At 38.3% G+C, this 11,878-nt stretch overlaps 2 protein-coding genes across 3 annotated transcripts in view; both read right to left on the bottom strand.

The window, feature by feature from the left end:
- The window catches only part of LOC107702601 (XK-related protein 8-like), a 31,952-nt gene extending 30,146 nt beyond the window's left edge, over positions 1-1,806 (bottom strand). Inside the window, 1 exon segment of the mRNA XM_016504976.1 lies at positions 1,433-1,806. Coding sequence (XP_016360462.1) covers positions 1,433-1,770 — 338 coding nt within the window. The 5' untranslated portion in view covers positions 1,771-1,806.
- Positions 1,807-9,363: 7,557 nt separating this feature from the next.
- The window catches only part of LOC107702466 (protein tyrosine phosphatase type IVA 3-like), a 53,190-nt gene continuing 50,675 nt past the window's right edge, over positions 9,364-11,878 (bottom strand). For both annotated transcript variants that reach the window (XM_016504804.1, XM_016504812.1), the window contains exons 5-6: positions 10,666-10,740; positions 9,364-10,296 (exon numbers count right to left, since the gene is read on the bottom strand). In XM_016504804.1, the coding sequence (XP_016360290.1) occupies positions 10,179-10,296; positions 10,666-10,740 (193 nt within the window). In that variant the 3' untranslated portion in view covers positions 9,364-10,178. The remainder of the gene's footprint in view (positions 10,297-10,665; positions 10,741-11,878) is intronic.

The following is an 11,878-nucleotide window of genomic DNA, read 5'->3' as shown; positions in this document are numbered from 1 at the left end:
TCTTCTTTATGCACCAAGAGCTTGTAACACTTCAAAGAGAAAGGAAAAATTGAAATCGCATCATATGACCCCTTCAACCCTAATCAAACACACCTCTACCAGTTAACTTAATTAGGATTACTAGAATGCTACAGGTGATTTTTATCAGGGTGGGAGCTAAACTCATTTAATATTTAAACTATAAACAAATGTACAGTATAACGGTGAGTGACTTCAGAAAAAGAAAAAAAATTTACCTTTATTGGTATTTGCTGCTGTCAGCTTCGTAAGATGCTCGCAGCTTGCGAAAGTTTTTTTTTTCCCTCCCTGCTGATAGGCACCTAAACTATCTCTTCTGATTGGCTGATCTCTGAACAGTGCCCGCTGTTGCCTCTACAGATGCACAAATCACTTTTGCACCATATGTCACACAGATATGTGGTGCAAAAGTGAGAGTGCGCAAAACTTGTCATTTGCAAGTGAAAAACAGGTTTGAGACTCGTAGCAGCAGATTCACGCCATTGTTGTTGTGCACTTGTGTTTGTGCTAGAAAAAGCATCCAAGGAAAAAAAAAATATATGTAAGAAAACATTCTACAAGCGTGCAAATCTCATTGCAAGAATTCACATACTGATTTGCGGATGTACAAAATTCGTCTGTGACTTCACATTTTTGATGGAGGTGTGTGAATGTGTTTTGCACCATATTCACTGCAGCAATAGTAGCAAAACATGTGAGCGTATAAGCTTCTTGATTTGTGATTCGTAGAATAGGATTTGTGCACCTGCAGTGAAGGATTCGAGAAGGTGTAACTATTGTGTTGTGTTTGTGGGAGAGGAAAAAAAATCTACAAGTTTGCAACTTTTGTCTGTGACTTCAAATTTACTGGTACACACGTGTGTGTGTGTGGCTATTCTCTACAACTACAAATTCCGCTGTCACAGACGCTCAGTTGTTTTGCTCCAAAAATACCTTCATATAAACCAGGTATTGAGGAAACAACACAGCGTAATAATTGCATCAACATTTATTAAGAACATTAAGAATGCCAACGTCTTTTCATTACAGCTTTGCAGTCGCTTTTGACGAATCTGCTGGAATGGGACGTAAAATAGTTAATATGCGCACATCCCCAGTTGATCCATAACACCGTTATCGAGCCGTAGATAAATGATAGCAAGACTATTACATAATCGGAATGTAACAGCTTCAAGTTTTACAGATTTATCTAACTGGGCCTTTAAATAAATATAAATAAACATAAAAGAGTTTACAATATTAGTTTTGCACTTAATAACTTGATTTATTTTTAGATGTTTTTATATTTTATTGAAATGTTGATTATCTTATTATCTTTTTTTATTATCACTTGTATTTATTTATTTATTTTGTTAATACGTGGGTAAATAAATCTGCTTTCTGTAACGGTCTCGTGAAGTAGCTGCAGTCTCACCTGATGAAGAAGCCCAGCTGAAACACATGCACGACGAGCAACAATTTGACTCTCTTCGCCCCACTGAACAGAACTACGTTCCTGGCGGACGCTTGAGACTCAAAGTCCTTCAACTCGCGATCATACTTTAGCCAAAACCAGCTGAACAGCTGAATGACGACAGATGACATGAGCATGAAGCCCAGCAAGACCCCAAACCACATGAACTCTCCATGCGTGTAGAGCTCCTTCGCCACCCACAGATCCGAGCCCACATCAAACAGAAACGTGCTCACGCCAATGACCGTGAAGGCCAAATCCAGCAAGGAATACTTGGAAAAAGTCGCGCAGTTCATCATGGATGAACTTCACAGCCGAAGCAGCCGAGTGAAGTTCAGCCACACAGCCAGAGCATGCATGTAGCTGCTCCACCGTTAGCACGCACACAGTTACAGTTAAAGCACATGAAGGTTCGGGAACTGTTTGATCTTCACTTTAACTGCTTGACTCATGTAAACGAGAACTCCACGAGAAAATACGTCTCTTCGGAGCCATTTCTACAGCAGCAGATACACAAGGACATTTTCCAGCACATGAAAGTCACAAACTTTCAGTGGTAGCCTATACAAGTCACGCCCGCGTAACGTTACATGCTGTTGGGACATTCAAAACGCTTAACGTGAAAAACGCTTAACGTGGCTTAACGTACCTAAACACCGACCAGGGAAACTCAAATTTCTGTCAAACCTTACTTGTAATAAACAAGAAGAACTGTCAAAAGAACGAGCCCTTACTCCACAGATAAAGTGAATAATATCACGTTAAGCATTTTCTCCCCCATAGAAGTCCATTATAAGTAAACAGTTTAACATGGTTTAACGTAACTTAACAACGACTGGGGAAAACCACATTTCTGTCAAATTTTACTTATAATAAACACTTTCTGCTGTCAAAAGAACCAGCTCTTCTTATTCAGTGTCAGGGGCGATTCCAGGATTTTCATTTTAGGGGGGCTCAGCCCCCAATGAGGGTATAATATATATATACAGTATATATATATATATATTCAAATGAAAAAGGCAACATCGTTTTATAAAGTATATGCGTTCATATCTGCTTAATTTTCACTGGAGGAAATCTGTGGTGTGATGAGGGGTGAACGCAGCGAAAACTATAGGCTACAGTAGATGAGGAACCGATTGCTCCACCCAGGGCCGTCCTTAGCTGACGTGGGGCCCGGTGCGAGGTAGCTGATATAGCCCCCCTAAAAATGGCCTAGCAACGCCCATGTTCAGCGTATAACGTGAATAATATCACGTTAAGCGTTCTCCCCATTGAAGTCCATTATAAGGAAACAGCTTAACATGGACGCATCTACGAACTGAGAACATTGTAATTTTGTTCAGTTCAATTTTGTAATAAGCATGAAAGTAAAGACAGGTACAGGTTTCTCCTGTCTCTCTGCTCATTATCTCTAATGATCACGCCCTCACGCAGAGCTCTATTCTGGGGCCTGTACCATGATGGTGGCTGAACAAACTCAGGGTTACAGGATTAGTTTTGAGTTCACAAAACCAAACCAGTCCAATCCAGCTTTGTTTGTTCCATGAAGCTGATCATCAACTTTCTCTGTCAAGTCAGGCTTGATCCTGACTTAAGAGGAAAACTTAAAGAAAACATCTTGCCATATAAGTGCAAGTAAAAGTTGTAAAGTTAGTTTATAGAGTTGATAATATTTATAGGTATAAAAACACCTCTAAGCTCATATGTGACCCTGGAGCACAAAACCAGTCTTAAGTCGCTGGGGTATATTTGTAGCAATAGCCAAAAATACATTGTATGGGTCAAAATTATCGATTTTTCTTTTATGCCAAAAATCATTAGGATATTAAGTAAAGATCATGTTCCATGAAGATATTTTGTAAATTTCCTACTGTAAATATATTAAAACTTAATTTTTGATTAGTAATATGCATTGCTAAGAACTTCATTTGGGCAACTTTAAAGGCGATTTTCTCAATATTTGGATTTTTTTGCACCCTCAGATTCCAGTTACTCAAATAGTTGTATCTCAGCCAAATATTGTCCTATCCTAACAAACCATACATCAATGGAAAGCTTATTTATTCAGCTTTCAGATGATGTATACATCTCAATTTCGAACAATTGACCCTTATGACTGGTTTTGTGGTCCAGGGTGGGTCACATATGTAGTCATGTTTAAAGCTATTGATTCTAAAACTTATTTATATGGCATATTATCTATATGTTTATATAAATTTAAAATAAAAGCTGTAATTACTATTAAACTAAGCTAGCTTGTGTAATGGATTAAGGGTATAATAATTATATAAACCATATAAAATAATTATAAAAATTAATCATATCTAAAAATCAGACAATTTTATCTTTAAAAATGTTTTACTATGTAGCGTCCTTTAATTTGGACTAAGAGAAAATGGGGGAGTGTCTTTATTGCATCAGAGATGCGTCACTTTGCTTGAAGCTGATTGGTCAAATTTCGGTTTGAGATCTCTAAACCAGAACATAACCTGCCCCAGAGCAGTGTAAGTTACTATGGTGATGAACACCACTAAAAGCCAAGCCACTTTCATGGTACCTAAAACCCAGGATTGGTGCAAACTAAACTGAAACTTACCTGGCTAGCCAGCTAATCCAGCTTCATGGTACAGGCCCCTGAGCTACACGAGCCATGCGAACAGGGTCAACGCCCCCAAACAATGGGACAACAAAGCATTCATTGTCAAGTTTATTGATTTGTCTGCACTTTTGGATCATAACACGTGAAGCTGTTTCCTTATAATGGACTTCTATGGGGGAGAAAACACAACGTGATATTATTCACTTCATCTGTGGAGTAAGGGCTCGTTCTTTTGACAGTAGTTAGTGTTTATTACAAGTAAGGTTTGCCAAAAATCTGGGTTTCCCTGGTCGTTGTTTACGTACGTTAAGCCACGTTAAGCGTTTTTCACGTTAAGCATTTTAGATTGTCCCCACACTGTCGTGGGTTACAGTTTCAGTAAGATGTTTAAATACACTTAAATACACAGATTCAATGATTTTGCAAGGAATTGGCTACATTTTAGTTGTTTAGAAATAATTGTGTATCAATTTCATGAATTCACTTTTATTAAAAAATTGCGAAATATTTTTGTAGAAAATGCTAAATACATATGTATAGAGTATGTTTCCTCACCTGTAGCATTCTGCTCCTGTATTTCAGTGTCGACTGCAGTATTTCTGCTCTGCTCTTTTAACATATCAGACAACCTCAGTTGTTTGGAATCTAAAGTGAGTATATCACATTTTGTCATTATGTGAAAGTGTACCGTTTAGGTGTAAACTATACCATGCTTATAATGTGAGTTATGTGCTGCACAAAATGCAGGAAACTGTGCCCTGTATGTATAAATAAATGTTGCACAATGAGTGAACATAATAAGTGTTAAGATATTGTGTACTCACAGAGAATTCCCAGGACACACAGAGCCAGCAGAGCCACGAGCAGAGTGATACAAAGGACAGCCAGAAGAACTGCCTTATAGGACGGGTCTTTCTCTTTCTTAGATGGGAATATTTGTTCAGATTCACCTGTAAACACCCAGGCAGATCTATTAATCATATATTAATGTTAAATATGATATAATGTCTGCAAGTATCTGTCTGAACACCTCAACATTTTGGTCACTTGAAATCAGTTTGAAAGTCATATTTAAAATGTCTGTGATAGACTGAACATTTTTAACATCCAGCATTGAGAGGCACCTGCTATGTCTTTTGTCTTTGGATCCCAATCCAGGTAAGGATTTAAACGAGAAGACGTTTTGTAAAGGAAAGCAGGTAATATTTAAAAAATAACAAGTCATTTACTATAACAAATAAAGTCATGCCTAAAATTCATTTAAAAATGTCTTACTAGCTGAGGTTGGCTGTTCGTAATCTTCCAGCTTTATGAAATCACCATTTGTATAGATAGATGCCATTTTACAAGTTGTCACTACACCTCTAACCAGAAATACCATACTCTTTTCTCTTCAGTCACTCTCCCAACACAAGCATCAATGAGCAGCTACAATGCCAAACAAAATGAACCTGCCTTGCTTTAAATGTTTGGTGTGGGCGTGACTCACGTGATCTCTAGTTTGTGAAGTGACATCAAACGTGCCATACTTCATTTGCTTTCAGGTCCTTAAGTTACCTGGGCAAATAACAAACTGAAACAACTAAATAGTCTTTATTCACAGATAATAACAAAAAAACGTATGCATTGTATTATTTTTTTATTTTGTATGGCCTTCTTTGGCCCTGATAACGGCTTATAATCTTGCTGGCATTGTTTTTATGTACTTTTCCACAGTCTCTGTAGTTACTGACTTCCAAATAGTTGTTCCCAAAAACTTGCTAACTTTTGTGTGATCTACATCTATCTATGGATGTTGTTGTGTCTCTAATAAGACCGGTCGCACACATGATCGCTGCACAACCTAATCTAGCATCTTATTAAGTCACTGTCATCCACTGTCTGCAACACATTTCTTCTCCCTCTTCGTCTTTCGGCCATTTTCTCCTCTGCTAAAGAAACTCTTAAACCTCTTACAGGGTTAGTTCACCCAAAAATAAAAATTCTGTCATTAATTACTCACCCTCGTGTTGTTTGAAACCCGTAAGACTTTCGTTCATCTTCGGAACAAAAGCCGGCGCCGCCACACGCTCACGTCATGATACTGTCGTGAACGCGTGTCCAAAGTGATGCAGTAGAGATGGAAATGTGGAATAAAGTCGTTATTTTTGTTTTCTTTGCTCAAAAAAGTATTCTCGTAGCTTCGTAACTTTACAGTTGAACCACTGATGTCACACGGACTACTTTGTCGATCATCTTGGTACTTTTCTGGACCTTGAACGTGGTAGTTACCTTGCTGTCTATGGGAGGGTCAGAGAGCCCTCAGATTTCATCAAAAATATCTTAAATTGTGTTCCGAAGATGAATGAAGGTCTTACGGGTTTCGAACAACACGAGGGTGAGTAATTAATTACAGAATTTTCATTTTTGGGTGAACTATCCCTTTAAAAGTCCTCCTCCTTCCTCCTAACACTTTTTGATCTTAAGAGCTCTTTTAAGGGTTAAGATGCTTTGTCAATCACTTTTATCTTTAGTAGGATCTTCTCGTTAATTCTAAGGGGAAATGCACACGTTTCTAAGAATTTTCTTAGAATTTTGCCACTAGGAGCAACTCAAGGATCAATATTAGTAAAATAAAGGATATAGTCATATTAGTTTGTCTACAGATAGAGCCCAAAAATCCACAACCCACTGGTCTGTCATTTTTCCCACAATGACTGGTCAAGGGAAGGGTCACAGGAAGAATCGATAAAAAAAAAAAAATCAGTTGCATACTGCATATATGATATCTTATATAAAAGTTTTATATTAAATACCAAACGTCTGTGTCCATGAGTATAAATATACTGATACTTCAGGGTTCAGGTGAAGTAATGAACTGAGATAACTGATATGCCACCGGAAATGTTCGAATGGCCATTTCATGATTCCCAGCCACCAGAGGGCATTACTCCCTTACCATGGACCAAAAGGCAAAGCTCACATCATTTGAAGAGACAACTTGATGCGGAGACAATGGAAAGAACAGGGACTTCATTCAAAGAGATCATTGCTCAGAAAGACCTCCAGAGTCCATCTCCTAGTGGCTTCCTTCATCCTTCCCCTGTGAGATCTTTTGTTCACCATCAGATCTCACAGCCTGTGGAGGAAACAAAAGTTGATGTGGAGCCAATTAATGGAGAGAACAGAGACATCATTTGAAGAGACAATGGCTCAGAAAGACCTCCAGAGTTCATCTCCTCGTAGCTTTTATCGTCTGTCCCGTGAGATCTTTTGTTCACCCTCAGATCTCACAGCCTGTGGAGGAAACAAACGTTAATATGGAGCCAATGGAGAACAGAGACATCATTTGGAGAGACCTCCAGAGTTCATCTCCTTGTAGCTTCCATCATCCTTCCCCCATCAGATCTTTTGCTCTTCCTTAGATTTCGCAGTATGTAGTAGAGGACACAAAAGTGTATGCTGTGCCAGTGGAAGAATGCCAGAATCCATTTTCTGTCTACACCCGTCCTTCCTCAGCTGTGAAACTGCCCAAAATTCAGACTCCAGTAAAGCCATCACTTCAGAAATCTGACAAGCCAGAGACTCGCAAATATGATTCAGCAGTCTTAAGCAACATTGAGGATCAGTACATGAAGAACTGCATGGAGGACGGTGACAAACTTCTTCATGCAAGCATGAATGATCCATCATTCGTAATTGACATCAAAGCTCAAGAAAACAACCTCTAGCAGCTGGATCGAGCTTTTCAGAATGACAACATTTCCTCTGAAATGTACAACCTGTGCAGAGGAACTGTCAGTCAGACACTTCCGAGTGTTGAGCTGCATCTTGGATGTCTTTTACGAAGATACATCAAACACGTCCAAATGAAGCAATTACGGTAAGAGAAACTTCCACTGACTAACAGCTTGTTTGATTATCATTAAGTTTTGTGGTAGATCATTTTTACAATGTGCCATATCAAAAATTTAATTTTTGCTCATTGCATTTCTAAATGTTTTCTCCATTTTACAGTAAGATGCTCGATGGAAATTTCAAGGCGATCAGAAATTTAAGGGATGGACTGGAGTTCCAAAAAGTTCATTCTCAGCTCTGCAAATTCGACCGCTTTCAGTAGAGTGTGTACAAAATCTGGGATGCCAAGCAAGCCTCCACTGATGAAACACGCAGACTGTGCATCGCACGGACAGCCCATTTATACCAACAAGTCAGTGAGAATTTGACAAAATGGCCTTAAAGCATTGATACTGAGTGTAATACTAGTTTGTCATGTGGTAACAATGTAAACAACATTAATAATATGACAGATGTGAATAATAATAATATAAAAGTTGTAAATAATTTAATCATTTTCTGTTATGTCCTGCCTACAGGTGAATGCAGTGCATGGCCTACATCTGACATATCATGTGTGCAGAAGCATGCATCACCGCCTCTGCTCACTGTGACACCTGTGCGGTTCAGCTTAGATTTGTGTCCGTCTCCTCCTCGGCAACCACAAACTGCACCCAGCAGAGCCAGTCCAGCGCATCATCCTCAAATCCACCTGAAAGCTCTGCACGGCACAAAGACAACCAAGAACATACCAGGCAGTTCCTTAAAGATCAGTCGGATTCGATATTGATGGCCAGTGTCAACAAGTAATGTGTAGTAGAATAATGGCCTGTAAATGAGCCCAAGAACAGCTTATTTACATGTCACAAGAAAACCATATAACATGTATACATTTATTTATACAATTATTAATATATGTATAGTGATAATACATCAATGATTTTGAGATGTTATTTTCATGTTTTGAAATTAAATGTTCATTCTAATTTGTATTTTAATTCCAAATGATTTGAAAATTGCAATTGAAAACTAAGCATTACAAAAAAAAAAAAGAAAAAGTTCCAAAATTGGGTTTTAGGGTCAGTGCAATTTTTGCCCATTGAAGCATATCTTCTTTTTTTTTATTTTCTTCACATTCTTTGAATTTTTGCATTGCATGATAGACAAAATAAATGAATAATAAAAATATTTAAAAAAAAATACAATTTGAATATAATATAATGTAGTCTATACATTTACTTTCAGCCTACAGACAAAAGTTTAATTTTTGGCCATTCGTAGGAAGAAGTTTGGGCATCTCTGATCAAGAACAATTTGAGTCTTTGCCCGGCAGAGGGCAGTATGGCAATATTTTGATTTAAAGAGTGAACTTGTTACACATTATTGAGGTCACCACATGACAAAACACTAACAGTCCTGATTCATGATTGCAACAGCCTTTATTTGTATTATGCAGCTGGAGGTGTGTTCTTAAAAAAACAGACAAAAACAACTTTAAACCACAGTCTCGTTTCATAATTCATTTATATAGGGCCATCTCTGTTGACCTGAATGGACAAGCATCGTAGACAGATCACCTCCAGGGAGCCCTGCAGTTTGTACACATTAAAATTATTTCAGCAAACACAAGGCTTGAGTTTAAGCACATAAACACGCATAATAAGCATTTTCATTGTTAAATTCATCCGCCTTCATGTAGCTTTCAGAAACCATTTAGTGTCTGGCATGCATCCAAATAGAAATAGCAAGATGAAATATCTTTCACATGAGCCCTTCGTTAGTCCAATTCAACCGTCGTTTGCTCACAAAACAAAAGCATCATGGAAAACGTAACCAGTAAAAAGATTTGTGCTGAAAACTTGAAAGTGTTAAAGGAACCGCAATTGTCTAAAAACCGGGCAGAGCAGGAAAGCAGTAGAATAAAAAATTAGTAGTAGAGACAGTGAAAAAGAGCACAAATTTTGTCCACGATTCACATTATCACACCGCCTGGCTCTTTCAGACAATCACGATCATTTGAGGCATGATTAGGGTGTTAGTCCTGGTGCAGGGTCAAAGGTCAGAGGTTGCCTTCGCCGTATCTAGCCGTTTAGACCTCTGAGCCGCAAGTCTCAGCAAAGCCATGGCAGTATCCACACCACAATGAGAGTGAGGAGGATTTTAGGCACCAGTGAGGTTTTCATCCAGACCGAATCAGTTCATATTTTAATAGCAAATCAGCAAAGTGCATCAGTTGTGGCCCAGTCCGTCAGGTTCAGCTCGGTTCAGAACAGCAGGGTGAGGGTGCAGTCACATAATGCAGCACTTGTTCTTGAAAATGTGCGGGTGTTTGTAGCGCAGTCTCTGTTTGGGCCGATATTTCTCTAGATACGTCAGCTGCTTGCTGTTTATTGCACCCCTGCGCTTCCTGAGAACTCAAAAAAAAAAGAAAGAGCATTAGCATGTTGATTTACATTCATCACGCTCCAACTGAATGATTTCTTTCAAGAAACACGGCAGATAAAAATGGCTTGCTATCTCACGTTTCATTCCAGCCCACGCTGGACTGAAAATAGACATGAAAATATAACCGTAACCAAGGGGTGGAGCTTAAAGGTTCAATTGCGAATCTTTTGCGTGTTGAAAGCTTTCAGCTTGGCCTTGCTATCAAAAGGCACTCTGGCAAGCGACTGAGAACTAGCGTTTAAGATCCACTCGTATGAATGTAGCAGTTGACGTCAAGAGCTCAAGGTCTGTGGTTCTTGAAAGAAGTCAAGAGAGAGAGAGATGTACGTACTGTCTGATGAACTGGATGGCATCTTCATACTTCATTCCACTTTCAATCAGTGCCACGGCCACAAGTACTGGAGCTCTGCAGAAAAAAAACACATATACTGAGAGAGGTTCGACACTGACCTGAACAGACTGCTATACTGTATGTGTGTGTGAGAGATCTCTCACAGAAACACTGTTAAACACGTACACTAGCAATGTCAAAATAGCTGTTTTTTGTACTTTTTGTACTCTTGTGTTTTATAAAAAATGCATTTGTATTTTGCATTTGATAGCTCTTTTTTCCAGTTTACTTAAATGCTTGATATTGCTGAATTTCAAGGACTGTATACTCGATTTGCATTTTTGTTTTATTGTTTTTATTTGTTATTTGTCTATTACATATAAGTTTACTTAATTAAAAAATACTTGAAAGCTACATGCCATTGTTTTCATTCTGTTTGTTAATATCTGTGGTGTTAGATATTAATACAAATATTAACAAATAATTAAAACAATGTCATGCAGCTTTCAAGTATTTTCCTATTAAAGGGGTCATATGATGCGATTTCAAGTTTTCCTTTCTCTTTGGAGTGTTACAAGCTGATTGTGCATAGATAAGATCCCTGAAGTTGCAAAGACTAAAGTCTCAAAACCAAAGAGATATTCTTTATCAAAGTTAAGACTCTGCCACACCTACCTAAAACGGCTCGTTCTAACACGCCCCCACATATCTACCTCACTATGTGGAAATATTAGCATAATGCCGCCCAAATGTGCACGCAAAGAAAGAAGGCGTGGTTTCAGTAACCGCAGTTAGTGTTGAAGCAGCCATGTCAGGGAGACGCTGTGTGTTTCTAGGCGAAAGCAAAGCACTTTATTTGGCCTTCCGGAAGTAGATGCATTTAGGAATCTTTAAGATTACTTACAACAGAACAGCAAAGCATTTTATGGACGACCGTTTCGTGAAACTAGGAGAGGAGGTAATTCTGACTTTACTATGACAATCTGGCGCTTCTGAATCAGCAGCAACCTGGGAAAGTTATTCTGTAGCATAATAAATGCTCGACTATTAGACTTCATCACCACGCACAATGTACTGAGCAGAAGCCAAATCGGATTTTTACCAAATTACCGTACATCTGATCACATCTATACATTACATACTCTAATTGAAAAACATGTTAACCAAGATAAAGGTAAAATATATGCATGCTTTATTGACTTTAAAAAAGCTT

Source organism: Sinocyclocheilus anshuiensis, unplaced genomic scaffold (genome assembly GCF_001515605.1).
Source record: "Sinocyclocheilus anshuiensis isolate Anshui unplaced genomic scaffold, SAMN03320099.WGS_v1.1 scaffold1142, whole genome shotgun sequence".
Lineage (NCBI taxonomy): Eukaryota > Metazoa > Chordata > Actinopteri > Cypriniformes > Cyprinidae > Sinocyclocheilus > Sinocyclocheilus anshuiensis.
The sequence above is the reverse complement of the archived record's forward strand: the minus strand, read 5'-3'. Positions and strand labels throughout refer to the sequence as shown.